This window comes from Bubalus bubalis, chromosome X (assembly GCF_019923935.1).
Source record: "Bubalus bubalis isolate 160015118507 breed Murrah chromosome X, NDDB_SH_1, whole genome shotgun sequence".
NCBI classification, from domain to species: Eukaryota; Metazoa; Chordata; class Mammalia; order Artiodactyla; family Bovidae; genus Bubalus; species Bubalus bubalis.
In genome coordinates this window covers 45901610-45922760 of record NC_059181.1, presented here as the reverse complement: position 1 = coordinate 45922760, position 21151 = coordinate 45901610, and the positions used below count along the sequence as shown (strand labels likewise).

Sequence of the window (21151 nt, the reverse complement as noted above, 5' to 3'; positions counted from 1 at the left end):
TCCAATAGCATTTGCTCACTTTATATCTTTGTGTTATGTTTTTGTAATTCTTGCAATATTTTTAACTTTTTCATTATTATATCTGTTATGGTGTTCTGGGATCAGTGATATTTAATATTGCTATTGTAATTGTTTTGGGGCACCACAAACAGCATCCCTATAAGATGACAAACTTAATGGATAAATGTTGTGTGTTTTTGGATGGCTTCACCAACTGGCTGCTCCCTCCTGTCTCTTCCTTGTGATATGACAATATTGAATAAGCCAGTTAATAACCTACAATGGCCTCTAAATTTTCGAGTGAAAAGAAGAGACATGTCTCTCACTTTAAATCAAAAGCTGGAAATGCTTAAGCTTAGTGAGGAAGGCATGTCAAGAGGCAAGATGGACCAAAAGCTAGGCATTATTGGGCCAAACAGCTACATTGTGAATGGAAAGAAAAAAGTTCTTCAGGGAATTAAAAGTACTACTCCAGTGAACACACAAATGATAAGAAATCAAAGCAGTCTTATTTCTGACACAGAGCAAGTTTTAATGTTTGGGATAAAAAATAAAACCAACCACAACATTAGCTTAATCTAGAGCAAGGCCCTAACTGTTCATTTTTATGAAGACTGAGAGAGGTGAGGAAGCTGCAGAAGAAAAGTTTGAAGCTAGCAGAGGTTGGTTCATGAGGTTTAAGGAAAAAAACCATCTCCAAAACATAAAAGTGCAAGGTGAAACAGCAAGTGCTGATGCGGAAGCTGTAGCAAGTTTTACCAGGAAATCTAGCTAAGATAATCAGTGAAGGTAACTACACTAAACGACAGATTTTCAATGTAAACATAGCTGTCTTTTATTGAAAGAAGATGTCCTCTAGGACTTTCACAGCTAAGAAAGAGAAGTTAATGCCTATCCTCAAAGATTTGAAGGAAAGGGTGACTCTCTTGTTAGGGGCTAATGCAGCTGGTGAATTTAAGTGGAAGACAATGTTCTTATACTATTCAGCAGATTCTAGGGCCCTTAAGATTTATGTTTAATCTACTCTGCCTGTGCTCTATAAATGGCACAACAAAACCTGGATGATAGCACATCTTTCTACAACATGATTTATTGAACATTTTAAGCCCACTCTGGAGACCTAACCTCAGAAGACAAAGATCTCTTTCAAAATATTACTGTTCATTGCCAGTCCAGGTTCGATGCATGAGACAGGGTGCTCAGGGCTGGTGCACTGGGATGACCCCCAGATGGGAGGAGGAAGGTGGGAGGGGGGGTTCAGGATGTTTACACACATGTAAACCCATGGCTGATTCATGTGAATGTATGTCAAAAACCACTACAAAATTGTAAGTAATTAGCCTCCAATTAAAATAAATAATTTTTTTAAAAGGTAAAACTATGGTAAAAAAAAAATATTACTGTTTATTGACAGTCATCCAGAGCTCTGGCAGAGATATACAATTAGATTGATGTTGTTTTCATGCCTGCAAACACAGCTTTCATTCTGTGGTCCATTGGACCAAAGAGTAATGTTGACACTCAAGTCTTATTATCTAAGAAATACATTTCATAAGGCTATAGCCTGCCATAGATAGTGATTCTTCTGATATCTGGGCAAGGCAGATTCCGGGCAAGGCAGAATCTGGAAAGGATTCATCATTCTAGGTGTAAAATAAGTACACTGGTAATTCATGGGAAAACATCAAAACATCAACTTTAACAGGAGTTTGTAAGAAGTTTATTTCAATCATCTTGGATGATTTTGAGGAGTTCAAGATGTCAGTTAGGAAGGAACTGCAGATGTTATAGAAATAGCAAGAGAACTAGAAGTGGACCCTGAAGATGTGACTGAATTGGTACATTCTCATAATAAAACTTAAGTGAATGAGGAGTTGGTTCTTATGAATGAACAAAGAAAGTTGTTTCTGGAGGTGGTGTCTACTCCTGGCTAAGATGCTCTGAAGATTATTGAAATGACAACAAAGCACTTAGAATATTGCATAAACTTAGTTGATAAAGGAGCAGCAGGTTTAAGAGGATTAACTCCAATTTTGAAAAAAGTTCTACTGTGGGTAAAATGCTATCAAATAGCACTGCATGCCCCTGGGAATTCATTTGTGAAAGGAGTCAATGGATATAGCAGTCTACACTGTTATCGTATTTTAAGAAATTGCTTAGCCCCCCCAACCTTCAACCTTCAGCAGCCACCACCCTGATCAGTCAACAGCCATCAAGATGGAGGCAAAATCCTCCACCAGCGAAAAAGATCGTGAACTTTAAAGGATTAGATGATGGTTAATATTTTCAATTAACACATATATCTTGGATTTTTAAACATCATGTTATTTATTTCACACTTAATATTCAATACTATAGCTAAACATAATGTTTACATGCATTGAGAAACAAAAAAAAATTGTGACTTCGTTTATTGAAATATTCATTTTATTGGAGTGGTCTGCAAATGAACCCACAATATCCCCATGGTATGCCCATGTTGCATTTTATGGTGTTCTCCCTATCATTTTCAGACTTACAGAAACATATTTATAGCATCAGTAATATGGGTGTTTTGAAGAGATAAAGCTATCCTAGGAGATTTTAAGTCACCAGAACTGCAATCTTCAGAAGCTTGTATAAGACTACTTGTTTCATTTTGGAGGACTTCTTTGGACTGGAGCAAAGCAGTTGAAACCACTTATTATTCATTTAACAAATACTGTTTAAATACCTACTCTGAGTAAGGCACTTGAGATAAAAGATGAAAGTTCTTTCTTGAGTGGATTTGTAGTCTAATGGGCAGACACACAAAGTAAACATTATATCTTAATGTAGTGAGGCTCACTGAATCTATAATGCTAGGGAATGATTTAAACATCAGAATCATAGTTTTAGAGAAGAAGTGATATTAGGAATTATTTGTCTCCTTGGGTTACTCTGTAAGATTGTGAGCAAGAATTCTATTAAGGTATATAACCAAAGAGCTTGATTTAACTGTCCTGAATTTGTGTGCCTGGTAGATGATCTTCTCCCACCTGTCACCCACTCTTCTAAGCAAAAATAACTTGGCACATATTGGTTTGGGGAATTATTTAGGGGGGCACTATTTGTGGAACATAATGACATGATATTTACACATACTGACCTTCTGACTTTCAGTATGTAAGTTGTATATGTGTGTGTACACAACTATGAATTCTAGAGAGCTTGAAAATACCTTTTAGTATATATAGTTTTCCTGCTTTCTCGAAATTGCTTCCTTGGAATTACTTTCTTATAATATAGTATTGGAAAGTTATCACAACTCCAAAGCCTTTTTGCTTGAGAAACATGGGGAAGTAAAAGATCCACACATATTCTGCCCAATCAGCTATTATTTCCCTGTCTTGGAAGGTAATAAAATGTGGAGGCAGCCTGAATTTCTGCTTTGCCTCTCTTTCCTGTTTTCCTACATTTCTAGAAGAATTATGGCCTTTTTAACCCATAATGATATGAGGCCTTCTCTTCTCACCAGTCAAGAGTAGAGGAATGAGAATGAGGAGTCTAGACTTCCCTGGTTTATATTGCCATCTTGTAAATTATATACAGGAATAGACATGCAGACATTCTCATTTAATCCTGATAACAAAACTTTGACTTGAAATAGGTGAAATTATAAATACTTTCTTTTCTAGTTTTCATATTTTCCATATGAACATGTAGTAATTTTATAATCAGAAAAACTGCAAATATGTACTACAAAAAACTTGATTTTTTTCTCTCTACAAAATTGGGGGGTCACAATTTTGCTTCAGCATCCTGCTTTTTCACACATTGTTCTTATATATAGATCTCCATGTCATTAAATATTCTTTGAAAAAAATGGTTTGTACTAGCTCAGTAAATACATATATAAGGATAAACTAGTTTTATTTATTTTCAGAATATTTAAGATAAATAACAGAAGATCTTTACAAAGGAACATTATGGAACAATTTAAAAAATGTTTCCAGAGTATTTAATAACTCTGGGAAAAGTTCATGATATGAATTTAAAAAGAAGCTGTAAAGATATGAAAGTTGCTCCCAATTTTGTGAAATACAAGCATAGATTTATTAAGATATCAGAAGTGTTAACATTTTGGTGTATATCTAGATGGTAAGATTAAGGTTAGTGTCGGTTTTTATTTCACTGAATTTCAGAAAATCTCCACAGTATCAGTACACTTATTTTGCATTCAGAAAACTATACATAAAAAAGCATTATCATGAGTGATCAAGTAGAAAATATAAAGGAGATTTTGGATTAAGATGGTGGACAGTACAACAGCATTTACTTATCCTAAAAAAAAAAAAATGTATGGACAAACTCTGTGTGTATGTTGAATATTATTTTTAAAAAAAGCTTTGTGAGGAATTCCTGGAAGATAGAAAGCAGATGGAGAGGCTGTGGAGGAGGGGTAGTGGGTGACAGACGGCCAGAGAGTAGGAGGAGGGGAGCCAGACAGTCTGGCTTGGGTTTGAGGGAAGCAGTCGGGGAGCGCGTGAGGAAATGAAGGAGAGCCTGAGACTATGTGGACGAAAGCAGTGTGCGCACTAACCCGCCCTGCTGCTGCTGCTGCTGCTGCTGCTGCTGCTGGCTGAGCGGAAGGCGGAATGGCGGGGGCGGGGGCGGGGCCGAGGCTGAGGCTCTGGCGGGCTCGGAGGGGTCGGGTTCCCGAAGCGGCAAAAACCCTGGCGCCAGAGTTAGGCCGAGCAGAGAAACATTGCTAAACCGAGGCCGCGCGGACTTCTCAAAGAACCGCCGCCACCGGCGACTTTGGCGCTGCAGCCATCCTCTTATCTCTTTCCCGTCCTCTCCTCCGTCGCCGTTCTGCATCCATCGCACCATCGATAACAGCTAAGTGGTCAATTCTGGGGACTTAGGGTTGGGAGTCGGGGCGGGCTCAAGGCGCGGACAACACACGCAAGCCCGCCATCTCCAGCGGCAACCGCCACTGCTTGCAGATACCTCTCCGGAGTGGGAGAGAACACTGTCAAGAGGCCCCCTCTGTTCTAGTGCCCAGAGTTAGAGCGTTTCTGCCAAGCCTTAGTGAGAGTCTTGCCTTTCGGGAAAGGAGGAGAACGGACAGGACAGGATCTGTCTTTTTTGGGGGATCACGAAAAAAAGATCTCATACTGGATAGCGTTGACTTTTTGTTAGTTTAATCTAGCAAGTGTCAACGTTGCCGAGTCTCCTTAAACCCTAGCCATGTCGCCCCCAACAGTGCCTCCAATGGGCGTAGATGGCGTGTCCGCATACCTGATGAAGAAAAGGCACACCCACAGGAAGCAGCGGCGCAAGCCCACTTTCCTCACCCGTAGGAACATAGTTGGCTGCCGCATTCAACACGGCTGGAAGGAAGGCAACGAGCCTGTGGAGCAGTGGAAAGGCACCGTGCTTGAGCAGGTTTCCGTGAAGCCCACTCTCTACATCATCAAATATGATGGCAAGGATAGTGTGTATGGGCTAGAACTGCACCGAGATAAGAGAGTTTTAGCGCTAGAGATCCTTCCTGAGAGAGTGCCCACTCCTCGCATTGATTCGCGCCTGGCAGATTCCCTGATTGGCAAGGCAGTAGGTCATGTGTTTGAGGGTGAGCACGGTACGAAAGATGAATGGAAGGGCATGGTCCTGGCGCGAGCTCCTGTGATGGACACTTGGTTTTACATCACCTATGAGAAAGATCCAGTCCTTTATATGTACACACTGCTGGATGACTACAAAGATGGTGACCTGCGCATCATCCCAGATTCCAACTACTATTTCCCTGCAGCAGAACGGGAGCCTGGAGAAGTTGTCGACAGCCTTGTGGGCAAGCAGGTGGAGCACGCCAAAGATGATGGGTCCAAGAGAACCGGCATTTTCATCCACCAAGTTGTGGCCAAGCCATCTGTCTACTTCATTAAGTTTGATGATGATATTCACATTTATGTCTATGGTTTGGTGAAAACACCCTAAAGATTCGTTATACTATTGCAGAAGTTGTGGAACGATTAAATGTAAAATATGTTGTGTGAACTTTTGAGAACAGTTTTGGTGTCAGAGGTTAAAAAAGTTATTAATTACTGTGCACCAAATTTACATTGACTAGTTCCACAATTTTGCCCCAAGTAAACTTTGGTACTTTTTATATTACCTTGTTCTCTAATAAAATTTTTAAATAGGATGTTAATAGAAAATTGAAAAATTCATAAAATTTCAACAATGGAAATCTCGATAAAGAAAAATAAATGGTGTATACACACTGTATCTTCCCCTCTTCCATTCTTTGCCTTACCATTTTTTTTTTTTTCTCCCCAGGTAACAAATGTTAAGAACATAGTGTATATCCTTCCATGTTTTCTCCATTTGCCTAAAGGAAATTTGTTGTCCTTTCTACAGAAACAGCAAGCCACATTATTTCTCTGTATTTGCTTTTCTCACTTGATATATCCTTCTGGTCAGTAACTACAGATATCTCTCGATCTCTCCCATGCCTCTGTCTCTTTTCCATCTCCCCCTGGAATTTATTTCTGTATATGGTATAAGATAGAGGTCCAACTATGCATTGTACTTATATTGAATGCTGAATTGTACCATCACATTTGTTAAATGAATCACTCATCTCCCCTTTCCTTCTATTTCTCCTTGTCTTCCTTCTTTCTAACAGCTGCATACACAGTACATACTTATTTACCAAAATGATACAATTTATGTACCATTACATTTTTGATGGTCTTTTAAGTTATTTTCTTTTTTTTTTTTCCACCATAGCACTGCTACAATATATACTGATGCTTTTATTTCTATAGAGTAGCTTCCCAGAAATGGGACTGCTAGTAGGTGTATATTTAATTTTAAGAGTTACTACAAAATTGCCATCCCAAATGAAAGTGATCATTTTCCAGCATCTCCTACAGCAGCACACTTTAGTATTTGCAAACCTGAATGGTGAAAAATTACATAGTATTGTCTCTTTAATTGACAAACTCAATGAGTTTTTTGTTTTTGTCTTTTACTATTTGGACTTCTTGTGATTGCCAATTCTTATCTTTTGCTCATTTTCTATCAAAGAGTTGATCTTTTCCTTATAAATCTGTAGTAATTCTAAATATGTTTTCTATGTGGTGCTTATTAGTCAGTTGTAGCCCACATGTGTTATGATTTTCTCCATTCTATCTTTAATATTGACTTTATTGATATCTTCTCTTTTTTACTGTACAGTTTTTTGTTTTTTTTTTTTTTAATTTAGATTCCTATCTCCTTTTAAGCTTTTGGGTTTCTTGTCTTTTTCAGCTGAATGCTCCCACCCCTAGTCATACAAATATTTACCTACATTATTTCCACATTAAAGCCCCCTCGGTGTGTCACTAATAACTATGTGATCCATCAGGAATTTATTTTTGTGTATGGCATAAGATAGACGTTCAACTACACATTTTGTTCACATTGTATACTTGGTTATGCTATCACATTTATTAAATAAATCACCCATTTTCCAGTTTCTGAGCCAGTATCACATTATTTTAATTGTACTAGCTTGACTTGGTCAAGCTATCACATTATTTTTATTGTATCACATTATTTTAACTGTAATAGCTTGACTTGGTAAAGCAAGTCCCCTGTCACTAGTTGTTTTTTTTTTCCTTTATGTAATTTGTCCTAGACATTCATTATTTCACATGAAATTTGTCAGCATTCTTTCCACTTTTAAAAAAAAGTGTGATGTCTTAGAATTGTATTACATTTCTGCATTTCTATTAGAGGATGATTTTAATAGTAATATTAATTGTAAATACTTGAGAATTTCCGTACATCATTAAAATGTTTTGGTTGTGTTTTTGTAATGTTCTTCATATAGGTTCATTACATCTGATTAAATTTATCTCTAAATATTTGTACAGTTTTTGTCACATTTTGAAATGTATCTTTTCCTCCTAATTTGTATTTTTGGCAATATATACAAGCTAGAGTTATTTTCCTTCTATTTTCATCTTACAAAATCCTCTGAATTATAGGGGGTCTTTTAAATAGAATATTTGGGACTTTTTAGATATGCAATCATCTCACCTGCAAATAAAGATCATTTTATTTCTTACAGTGTTTATATTAATCATTATTACATTATCTGGATTCTCCAAAAAATGTTGAATAATGATTATGACAGACATGCCTGTCTGGTTCTTAATTTTCATGGATTTGTCTTTAGTATTCTCTATTAATATGACATTTGCTGTTGGTTATTGGTAAATAGTCATTAACATGTTTAGGGAATTTCATCTCTTCCTGCTAAGTTTCACTTAGCATTATTACTAAAAGTGGCTCCTGAAGTTTATCAAATATCTTTTCAGTGTCTATTGATAAAATAGTATGATTTTTTTTTCCTTTAATTTGTTGGCATAATGAATTAGAGTGGTAGGTATTTGATATTGAACCAAATTTGTGTATCTGGAATAAATCCCACTTGGTCATGGTGTAATAATCATCTGATATATTGCTGTATATTATTAACTAATATTTTATTTAGTATTATTGTATTTACATTTCAAAGTGAAATTGTATTTTACAAGTTTTGTTATTAAAATTGTGCTAGCTTTAAAAAATGAAATTACAAGTTTCCAACCATTTTACTGTGTCCTGGAGTAGTTTAAATAGCATTAGAATTATTTGTTCTTTAAAAACTAGCTAGTAATGAGCTATAAAAACAGTCTAATCCTGGTGACAATTTCAGTGGTAGATCTTTAATCCACTTTTTTATCTCTTCAATGATAATTGGTTTATTCAAGCTTTCTGTTATAAAGGAATGTATATTCCTCTGTGAAATACAAAATTTAAAGTTTTCTCTATTACAGGCTTCTTGCTTGTATTATTCAGATGCTTTATGTCTTTGTGTGCTGTATATGCATATATCTTAGATATGTTCAATTTTGAAAACACTGTAATAAAACCATCTCCGACTGTTTTAAATTCTCTTTGAATTTTATTTTGAAAAATGAAAACATAGTATGGAAAGTATGAAAGACATAAGAAACATCTATTTACCTTCACTTAGAATTAGCAAATGTCAACATTTGGCATATTTGCAAATTATAAAGTTTCCTTCCTCTGCAGAGAGAGACACTATCATGAATTTAGTGTGAATCTTGCTTATGTTTTATTTTTTATTGAAAATATACCATAGTTGATAATAGTATTGATTTCTGTGTTTAAAAGAAAAATTCAACATGAACAGTAAACTTTAAATCATGTGAAATTTCTTTTAATTTTTGTTGTAGGGATCTCCTTTTGTTTCCAATTGGGAAATGGAGTGCAACTGCAAAAATAACAGTAACACTGACCTTAGAATGCAAGTTTCTCTTCTAGGTACTTTTGCCACTCCTGATATCCAGGCTTGGCCCTAGCCACAGCACTTGCAATTGACTAAAAAAGACAAAATTTCACCTCTCAAGGACATTTTATCCTGACTGTAGTGAGGCAGCTATCCACCACCCACCACTGACCTCAAGATTAGAAATAGACCTTATATTTTTCCATGATAATATTGGGTTATCCTACTTTCTGACACTCAGAATTAGGGCTGCCCCCAATCCTGGAACTGTTTTAAGAGTTTGGGACATAGCAGTGGACAAAACAAAAAGCTTCCTTTAACACATGGTCTTTTATCTTTCAAGTAACCTTCAGACAAATAACAAGATGTAAGGTGAGTACAAAACACTACAAAACAACATAAAAAGAGTGTGATAAATTTCATTAAAGGGTTAGATGAGTGAATATGTACTAAGTGACAAACTATATAGTTTGTCTTTAGACTACAACAAAAAATACAACTATATATACATTTTAGATATATAATGTTGTTTCCTAGTCCCTGCTCTCTCACTTGGCCCCAAGTTCCGAACCAAACATTATATTATTCCATGATGATGATGGACTTTTAACATATAGTAAGAGAGTGAGGCTCAGCCCTGGCCTAGAACCTGGAAACAGAGCAGTGAACAGTCTGAACAAAATCATTGTTATTTTAAAGGGAGATAGAAGGCAGCCATGACCACCTTTATACCCCTGACCCTTAGGACTTATATTGTCTCATCATGATTTGGAAATATCCCACAACTTTTTAGTCAGATCAAATTTTAACTCTGGGTCTAACTCTGTTTTAGAAGTTAAGTATACAGCAGTGAGCAAAATATGGAACTACATCTTAGTGGGAGGAAGATAGGAAAAAAAATTCAATGTAGAATTCTGTGTTCACCATCTATGTATTTATCCCCTAATTTTCTGGCCTCCTCAACTAGAACTAAATTTCAGATTATTTCATGATAAAATTGATATCATACCTGCTTGCTTTGAGTCAGAGGGAGGCTCAACCATGACCAGTGAATAAAAACTCTATTCTCTTGAAACTTACATACATTCTATTGGTAAGAGACAGACTGTCATTCCCTTCTTCTTGGACCAACAGTCTAGAATCAGGTCTTTTATTCTTCCTTGTTGATAGCAGAGTTCTCTCAAATTCTGACACTAAATCAGAGGCAGGACCACAAAATAGTTATGACAGGTATAGAAGAGGGAAATAGCCAGAAAAAAAATCCTTCCTTCAATAGTGCTTTTAGTTTTCATCCTCCTGAGAGGAGACAGATTCCCCCAACACACCTTGTACATACATCAGATTGTGATGATGGGTTTGAAAAAAAGCAAAGCAGAGTAAGTAAAGAAACAGAGTAGGGTCTTGGACATACTATTCTATATATATGGATAGAAATCCTCTCAGAAGAGACAACATTTGAATAAACACCTCAATAAATTGAGGGGGCTTCACAGGTAGTGCTAGTGATAAAGAACCTGGCTGTCAATGCAGGTACACATAAGAGACGCGGGTTCAATCCTTGGGTTGGGAAGATCCACTGGAGAAAGACATGGCAATCCACTCCAGTATTCTTGCCTGGAGAATCCCATTGACAGAGGAGTCTGACAGGCAGTAGTCCATTGGGGCGCAAAGAGTCAGACATGACTGAAGCAAATAAGCAGGCACACACGTTGAATAAAGTGAAGGAGCAAATCACATTGCTGGTGCCTTGAGATGCAATGTGCCTGGAGGTTTGAGAAAGCAGCCTAGTGTGGCCAGATTGGAAGTGAACAAGGAGGAGAATGGGAGGAGATGAGACCAGAGAGTTTGTCAGGGGACAGATCTGTACAATCTTATCAGTTCAGTTCAGTTGTTAGTCATGTCTGACTCATTGCAACCCCATGAACTGCAGTACACCGGGTCTCCCTGTCCATCACAACTCCTGGAGTCCACTAAAACTCATGTCCATTGAGTCAGTGATGCCATCCAACTATCTCATCCTCTGTCATTCCCTTCTCCTCCCACCTTCAGTCTTTACCAACATAAGTGTCTTTTCAAATGAGTCAGTTCTTCACATCAGGTGGCCAAAGTATCGTAGTTTCACCTTCAGCATCAGTCCTTCCAATGAATATTCAGGACTGATTTCCTATAGGATGGACTGGTTGGATCTCCTTGAGTCCAAGGAACTCTCAAGAGTCTTCTCCAACACCACAGTTCACCATCATTTTTTGGCGCTCAGTTTTCTTTGTAGTCCAACTCTTACATCCATACATGACTACTGGAAAAACCATAGGCTTGACTAGACGGACCTTTGTTGGCAAAGTAATGTATCTGCTTTTTAATATGCTGTCTAGGTTGGTCATAACTTTCCTTCCAAGGAGTAAGTGTCTTTTAATTTTATGGCTGCAATCACCATCTGCAGTGATTTTGGAGGCAAAAAAAAAAATAGTCAGCCACTGTTTCCACTGTTTCCCCATCTATTTCCCATGAAGTGATGGGACTGGATGCCATGATCTTAGTTTTCTGAATGGTTGAGCTTTAAGCCAATTTTTTCACTCTCCTCTTTCACTTTCATCAAGAGGCTCTTCAGTTCTTTTTCACCTTCTGCCATAAGGGTGGTGTCATCTGCATATCTGAGGTTACTGATATTTCTCCTGGCAATCTTGATTCCAGCTTGTGCTTCTTCCAGCCCAGCATTTCTCATGATGTACCCTGCACAGAAGTTAAATAAGCAGGGTGACAATATACAGCCTTGACATACTCCTTTTCCTATTCGGAAACAGTCTGTTGTTCCATGTTCAGTTCTAACTGTTGCTTCATGACCTGCATACAGATTTCTCAAGAGGCAGGTCAGGTGGTCTGGTATTCCCATCTCTTTCAAAATTTTCCACAGTTTATTGTGATCCACACAGTCAAAGGCTTTGGCATAGTCAGTAAAGCAGAAGTAGATCTTTTTCTGGAACTCTTGCTTTTTCATTGATCCAATGGATGTTGGCAATTTGCTCTCTGGTTCCTCTACCCTTTCTAAAACCAGCTTGAACATCTGGAAGTTCACAGTTCACATACTGCTGAATCCTGGCTTGGAGAATTTTGAGCATTACTTTACTAGCGTGTGAGATGAGTGCAATTGTGTGGTAGTTTGAACATTCTTTAGCATTGCCTTTCTTTGGGATTGGAATGAAAATTGACCTTTTCCAGTCCTGTGGCCACTGCTGAGTTTTCCAAATTTGCTGGCATATTGAGTGTAGCACATTCATAGCATCATGCTTTAAGATTTGAAATAGCTCAACTGGAATTCCATCACCTCCACCAGCTTTGTTCGTAGTGATGTTTCTTAAAGCCCACTTACAATATTATGGACCACAGTAAAGAATTTGGATTTTAATCTGAACAAGATAGGAGGTCATACGTTTTGGCAAAAATATGACAATTTTCTTTGTTTCACTCATTAAATGATCTGACTTAAAATACTTCCTTCATCATCAAACAAAATTCTGTCTGTTTGGTCTTCTTTGCCTCTTTGGTCTATGAGCTTTTTTTCCTCTTTACCATCCCTGGAAAACCCATCGTCTCTAATATATTCATTCCCTTATTCTGCCAGCTTGCTAACTCAGAATCCTGGTTTTCTTCAGATAAGGGTATTGAAGAGAGATTAAGTTAAAATGAGCATTCAATCTTGCATACCTCTGGAATTCCATCAGATAATCTTGAATGGTGTGGTGAAAATGTTGGAGACTGGGACAAAAGATTCTAGATGAGTGGTCACAATAGCAATTCAGACAGAAATTTGTAAGCTAATAATTTTTAGAAATGAATATTAAGGAGCATTTTGAGGAGGAGTTAATATTGTGGTTGATTATATAAGGAAATACCTCTAGGCTAATTATTTATCTGTTGAGATTAAAAAGTTAAGGTGTGGGATGGGCAATATTTTCAGAGTGTGAATATAAAAGGAAAGAACACAGAACTGAAGGATAAACTAGTAAATGTAGGTGCAAAAGATCTTCTTTTTTTTCTCTTTTAGTCTGTATCTGAACAGGCTCAAAACACATGAATGAGATGTAAAATGTCACTATTGTCTGTTGTTTGAACAAAATCTTTTTTTTTATAAGATAGAAACAATTTATCAATAAATTTCTGATTATTTTACTGAACTAACTCATTCTGTTTCTGGACTTACTCATGACTTCTTAAACTATATTCAAGGATTTTGTAAATGAAAAGAATTCATGTTTTCTTTCCTTCACATATTTTCTATACCTATCCTTCATTCCTTCATTAAGCATTCATAACATAAAGAATATAAGCTCATTTTTAAAGACACTTAAATAATCCCCAAATAAAACTATATGCACATGTGCTTTTGATAAGTCAGGCTTTCTGCTGTAGTTATTTTTATTAGTACTTGTTTACATCTTTCCTTCACTCACAGAATGAAGCAAAATGTGCTAGATATTTTTCTGGAGGCTGTGTTGAAATACCATGATGAGTAACACAAGGTCTTTTATTCTTCAAGTAGCCTTCATACCAATAAGATGGGTATGAAACTCTATAAAGCAACATAAAAGGAATGTGATAAATATTATTAAAAAGTTATAGGTGTGAACATATTCCATGTGAATTCAGATGTATTAGTTTGATATTTTTTGCTGACCATGATGGCTACTCCATTTCTTCTGAAGGATTCCTGCCTGCAGTAGTAGATATAATGGTCATCTGAGTTGAAGTCACCCATTCCAGTCCATTTCAGTTCACTGATTCCTAGAATGTCGACGTTCACTCTTGCCATCACTTGTTGACCACTACCAATTTGCCTTGATTCATAGACCTGGCATTCCAGGTTCCTATGCAATATTGCTCTTTACAGCATTAGACCTTGCTTCTATCACCAGTCACATCCACAAGTGGGTATTGTTTTTGCTTTGGCTCCATCCCTTCCTTCTTTCTGGAGTTATTTCTCCACTGATCTCCAGTAGCATATTGGGCACCTACTGACCTGGGGAGTTCCTCTTTCAGTATCCTATCATTTTGCCCTTTCATACTGCTCATGGGGTTCTCAAGGCAAGAATACTGAAGTGGTTTGCCATTCCCTTCTCCAGTGGACTACATTCTGTCAGACCTCTCCACCATGACCCACCTGTCTTGGGTGGCCCCACGGGCATGGCTTAGTTTCGTTGAGTTAGACAAGGTTGTGGTCCTAGTGTGATTAGATTGACTAGTTTTCTGTGATTATGGTTTCAGTGTGTCTGCCCCCTAATGCCCCCTTGCAACACCTACCATCTTACTTGGGTTTCTCTTATCTTGGACATGGGGTATCTCTTCATGGCTGCACCAGCAAAGCGCAGCCACTGCTCCTTATCTTGGACAAGGGGTATCTCCTCACCGCCACACCTTCTGACCTTGAATGTGGAATAGCTCCTCTAGGCCCTCCTGCGCCTGCACAGCCACCAACCTTGGAGGTGGGCTTGCTCCTCCCGGCTGCTGCCCCTGGCCTTGGACGCGGAGTAGCTCCTCTCGGCCATCCCTGCACCGTTGCAGCCTGGCACTCTCGGCCTCTGCCCCTGACCTCGGACGTGGGGTAACTCCTATTGGCCGCCTCCTCTTGGGCATGGGGTCCTCCTGGCTTCTACCCTGACTTCGGACGTGGGGTAGCCACCAGCGCTAAATGTGCTGGTTGCAGCTGCTGGTTCTCACCTGGAATGGGTGAATTTAACTCAGATGACGATTATATCTACTACTGCAGGCAGGAATCCCTCAGAAGAAATGGAGTAGCCATCATGGTCAAAAAAGAGTCCAAAATGCAGTACTTGGAAGCAATCTCAAAAACGACAGAATGATCTCTGTTCGTTTCCAAAGCAAACCATTCAATATCACAGTAATCCAAGTCTATGTCCCACCAGATATGCTGAAGAAGCTGAAGTTGAACGGTTCTATGAAGACCTCCAAGACCTTTTAGAACTAACACCCAAAAAAGATGTCCTTTTCATTATAGAGGACTGGAAAGCAAAAGTAGGAAGTCAAGAAACACCTGGGGTAACAGGCAAATTTGGCCTTGGAATATGGAATGAAGCAGGGCAAAGACTAAGAGAGTTTTGCCAAGAAAATGCACTAGTCATAGCAAACACCCTCTTCCAGCAACACAAGAGAAGACTCTACGCATGGACATCACCAGATGGTCAACAGCAAAATCAGATTGATTATATTCTTTGCAGCCAAAGATGGAGAAGCTCTATACAGTCAGCAAAAACAAGACCAGGAGCTGATTGTGGCTCAGACCATGAACTCCTTATTGCCAAATTCAGACTGAAATTGAAGAAAGTAGGGAAAACCACTAGACCATTCAGGTATGACCTAAATCAAATCCCTTATGATTATACAGTGGAAGTGAGAAATAGATTTAAGGGCCTAGATCTGATAGATAGAGTGCCTGATGAACTATGGACTGAGGTTCATGACACTGTACAGGAGACAGGGATCAAGACCATCCCCACGGAAAAAAAATGCAAAAAAGCAAAATGGCTGACTGGGGAGACCTTACAAATAGCTGTGAAAAGAAGAGAAGAGAAAAGCAAAGGAGAAAAGGAAACATATAAGCATCTGAATGCAGGGTTCCAAAGAATAGCAAGAAGAGATAAGAAAGCCTTCCTCAGGGATCAATGCAAAGAAATAGAGGAAAACAACAGAATGGGAAAGACTAGAGATCTCTTCAAGAAAATTAGAGATACCAAGGGAACATTTCATGCAAAGATGGGCTCGATAAAGGACAGAAATGGTATGGACCTAACAGAAGCAGAAGATATTAAGAAGAGATGGCAAGAATACACAGAAGAACTGTACATAAAAGATCTTCACTACCAAGATAATCACGATGGTGTGATCACTGACCTAGAGCCAGACATCCTGGAATGTGAAGTCAAGTGGGCCTTAGAAAGCATCACTACGAACAAAGCTAGTGGAGGTGATGCAATTCCAGTTGAACTATCTCAAATCCTGAAAGATGATGCTGTGAAAGTGCTGCACTCAATATGCCAGCAAATATGGAAAACTCAGCAGTGGCCACAGGACTGGAAAAGGTCAGTTTTTATTCCAATCCCACAGAAAGGCAATGCCAAAGAATGCTCAAACTACCGCACAATTGCACTCATCTCACACACTAGTAAAGTAATGCTCAAAATTCTCCAAGCCAGGCTTCAGCAATATGTGAACCGTGAACTTCCAGATGTTTAAGCTGGTTTTAGAAAAGGCAAAGGAACCAGAGATCAAATTGCCAACATCCGCTGGATCATCGAAAAAGCAAGAGAGTTCCAGAAAAGCATCTATTTCTGCTTTATTGATTATGCCAAAGCCTTTGACTGTGTGGATCACAATAAACTGTGGAAAATTTTGAAAGAGATGGGAATACCAGACCACCTGACCTGCCTCTTGAGAAATCTGTATGCAGGTCATGAAGCAACAGTTAGAACTGAACATGGAACAACAGACTGTTTCCGAATAGGAAAAGGAGTATGTCAAGGCTGTATATTGTCACCCTGCTTATTTAACTTCTGTGCAGGGTACATCATGAGAAATGCTGGGCTGGAAGAAGCACAAGCTGGAATCAAGATTGCCGGAAGAAATATCAATAACCTCAGATATGCAGATGACACCACCCTTATGGCAGAAAGTGAAGAGGAACTAAAAAGCCTCTTGATGAAGGTGAAAAAGGAGAGTGAAAAAGTTGGCTTAAAACTCAACATTCAGAAAACTAAGATCATGGCATCCAGTCCCATCACTTCATGGGAAATAGATGGGGAACAGTGGAAACAGTGTCAGACTTTATTTTTTGGGGCTCCAAAATCACTGTAGATGGTGACTGCAGCCATGAAATTAAAAGACACTTACTCCTTGGAAGGAAAGTTATGACCAACCTAGATAGCACATTGATAAGCAGAGACATTACTTTGCCAACAAAGGTCTGTCTAGTCAAGACTATGGTTTTTCCTGTGGTCATGTATGGATGTGAGAGTTGGACTGTGAAGAAAGCTGAGCACCGAAGAATTGATGCTTTTGAACTGTGGTGTTGGAGAAGACTCTTGAGAGTCCCTTGGACTGCAAGGAGATCCAACCAGTCCATTCTGAAGGAGATCAGCCCTGGGATTTCTTTGGAAGGAATGATGCTAAAGCTGAAACTCCAGTACTTTGGCCACCTCATGCGAAGAGTTGACTCATTGGAAAAGACTCTGATGCTGGGAGGGATTGGGGGCAGGAGGAGAAGGGGATGACAGAGGATGAGATAACTGGATGGCATCACTGACTTGATGGATGTGAGTCTCAGTGAACTCCGGGAGTTGGTGATGGACAGCGAGGCCTCGGGTGCTGTGTTTCATGGGGTCGCAAAGAGTCAGACATGACTGAGAGATGAACTGAACTGAACTGAACTGAGTGTGATATCAGGGTTCTCCAGACAAACAAAAGTAATAAGATTCATTCATTCATTCATTCATTTTAGGAATTATCTTGTGATTATGGAGACCAAGAAGTCCTATGACTTCTTTCTTGGTTGTAAAAGGTTTAGATGCAACAACTTATCCTTCATGTTTGAAGGGATATCTTGACTTGACCCCTAGAAATTTCAGTGAATTAGAAGACCCTTGAATTTTAGTTGTGTTTATTTCTCACCCTCTAATATGCAAAAGCCTAACACTAATGAATCTAAAAAAGTTTTGACTTCTTGATCACTAGGCCCAGTCAACATAATGTCATCAATGAAATGGATTAGTGTGATATTTTGCAGAAGGAAAAGATTAACAAGGTACCTGTGAACAAAATTATGACATAGGGATGGAGAGTTGTTATTTCTGGCCTTGCCAGTTGAAAGCGAACTACTTCTGGAGGACTATATGGGCAATCATGGAGAAAAATATCATTTATTAGAACAATAGCTGTATACAAACTATCAAGCATTATGTTAACTTGTTCAATGAAACCATATCTTGTACAACCAGCTTCATTTGGAGTCACCACCTGCTTAAGCCTATGATAATCTGCTAATATTCTTCAAGATCTGTCTTTTGCACAGGTCAAAGAGGAGAGTTGAATGGGCATGCATTGGGAATCACTACTCCTGTATATATCAAATCCTTGATAGTGGCACTAATCTTTGCAATCCTTCTATGAATGTAGTATTCCTTTTAATTTACTAGTTCCTGGCATATAACCCAGTAATTCCACTGCTGGGCATACACACCAAGGAAACCAGAATTGAAATAAACACATGTACCCCAATGTTCACCACAGCACTGTTTATAATAGCCAGGACATGGAAGCAACCTGGATGTCCATTGGCAGACGAATGGATAAGAAAGCTGTTGTACATATATACAATGGAGTATTACTCAGCCATTAAAAAGAATACATTTGAATCAGTTCTAATGAGGTGGATGAAACTGGAGCCTATTATACAGAGTGAAGTAAGTCAGAAAGAAAAACACCAATACAGTATACTAACGCATATATATGGAATTTAGAAAAATGGTAATGATAACCCTATATGCGAGACAGCAAAATATGCAAGACAGATGTATAGAAAAGTCTTTTGAACTCTGTGGGAGAAGGCCAGGGTGGGATGATTTGAGAGAATAGCATTGAAACATGTATATTATCATATGTGAAACAGATCGCCAGTCCAGGTTCAATGCATGAGACAGGGTGCTCAGGGCTGGTGCACTGGGATGACCCAGAGGGATGGGATGGGAAGGGAGGTGGGAAGGGTGTTCAGGATGGGGAGCACATGTACACCCATGGCTGATTCATGTCAATGTATGGCAAAACCATTACAATATTGTAAAGTAATTAGGCTTCAATTAAAATAAATAAATTTTAAAAATAAAATAAATAAATATAAAAAATTTTTTTTAAAATTTGCTAGTTTCTGGGTAGAGGTAATTCTAATGGCTTCCACTTAGTCTTTCCTACCTTTAGGATTAGGGTTAGGGCTCTAGTTAACCTTTGGCAGTTGCGTGTCACAACTTGGCCACTAATACCACTATCCAATTATTAATACTTCAGTCACGTTTATGTTTTTCAATTGGGTGGCTATGGTTCCCAATACAAGGTCTGGCCTATAGAGAAAAATCACAAAACTCTTCAAGGATGTTGGGGCTGCCTTCACAGATGTAGTTCCAAAGTATCAGAGAAAGGTATGCCCTCTGGCCTTTCATTGTGTGAGTAGGTTTTATTTTTATTTTTTAATTTTATTTTATTTTTAAACTTTACAAAATTGTAGTAGGTTTTAAATGACAAATCCACTGTAACATTCCAATCTCCCCCTGCCTCTGAATTCCTTCCTGTACATTAAACCACTGATTATTTCCAGTTTAATCACAGTGGCCTGTCCCTTGGTCCATGTTTCAACCAGCTAACCAACTGTTAAACTCTTTTCTAACCTCCCCCCTCAAACTTCAATATTAAATGTAGAATCTCTGCTTACTAAGCCATATCAATAAATTTGGCTTGATCCAATTTTACTTTTCTTCCACCATTATACTATACCTATAGTATCCACTTCCAAATATATAGCCCCAAAGGATTTCTGCTTGAATAAGTCAGAAAACTCAATTGGTTATCTTAGAATGTTATTTCCTCATGGGTAAAAATTTGAACCTTATCTTCAGGAGCCTGCTAGCACTTGAGTCTAGTTGTAAGTCTAGAAGCAAAAGGGGGTGATGAAGGTGAATCCTGAGGAAAGTCAGCATTGTCTTGCATGGCAGCTATCTCAAAGGAGGCCATTGTCGTTTCCTCTGACTGTGTGTGCATAGTTGCTCAGTCATGTTCGACTCTTTGCCACCCCATGGACTATAGCCTGCAAGGCTCCTCTTTCCATGGGGATTCTCCAGGCAAGAATACTGGAGTGGGTTGCTATAACCTCCTCCAGGTATCTTCCCAACCCAGTGACCAAACCCAGGTCTCCTGCATTGCAGGTGGATTCTTTACCAGCTGAACCACCAGGGAAGTCCACGAATACTGGAGTGGGTAACCCATCCCTTCTCCAGGGGAACTTCCCAACCCAGGAATTGAACCAGAGTCTCCAGCATTGTAGGTGAATTCTTTACCAGCTAAGCTACCAGGGAAGCTCATTTACTTTGGCAGTGCAGGTTAATTCTCTCAGATAGAGGTAGAAAGGCTTATTCTACCCTTGTTGATGAGGTTGATACCACAGGAGATGGGGATATCCCTTCCATTGGGGAACAGGAGGCCACTTCCACTGGGGCTGTATAGTCAACTTCCACTGGGAGTTGGGGAGCCTTTTCCACTGACAATGAAAACTCATCAGGATTTAAAGATTCAATGCCCCCAGCTTCATTAAGATCTTCCTACAAAAAACATCTATTTCTGCTTTATTGATTGGAAAGGACCCTGATGCTGGGAAAGATTGAGGGCAGGAGAGGAAGGGGATGACAGAGGATGAGATGGTTGGATGGCATCACTGAAGCAATGGACATGGGTTTGGGTGGACTTCGGGAGTTGGTGATGGACAGGGAGGCCTGGCCTGCAGCAGTTCATGGGGGCGCAAAGAGTTGGACACAACTGAGCGACTGAACTGAACTGAACTGAACTTATGCCAAAGGCTTTGACTGTGTGGATCACAACAAACTGGAAAATTCTGAAAGAGATGGGAATACCAGACCACCTGACCTGCTTCTTGAGAAACCTGTATGCAGGTCAGGAAGAAACAGAACTGGACATGGAACAACAGACTGGTTCCAAATAAGGAATGAAGTATGTCAAGGCTGCATATTGTCACCCTGCTTATTTAACTTATGTGCAGAGTACATCATGAGAAAC

The 21151-nt window shown here is 38.8% G+C and overlaps 1 protein-coding gene across 1 annotated transcript; it reads left to right on the top strand.

The window, feature by feature from the left end:
- The first annotated feature begins 4406 nt into the window (after positions 1–4406).
- SPIN4 (spindlin family member 4) lies at positions 4407–8949 on the top strand. Its single transcript, XM_006053944.4, has one exon. The coding sequence runs from the start codon at positions 5212–5214 to the stop codon at positions 5959–5961; it is 750 nt and encodes a 249-aa protein (XP_006054006.1). The 5' UTR covers positions 4407–5211; the 3' UTR covers positions 5962–8949.
- Positions 8950–21151: the final 12202 nt, after the last annotated feature.

Coding starts and splice junctions, on each gene's coding strand:
- SPIN4 (XM_006053944.4), top strand. CDS start 5,212: ATGTCGCCCCCAACAGTGCCTCCAATGGGCGTAGATGGCGTGTCCGCA.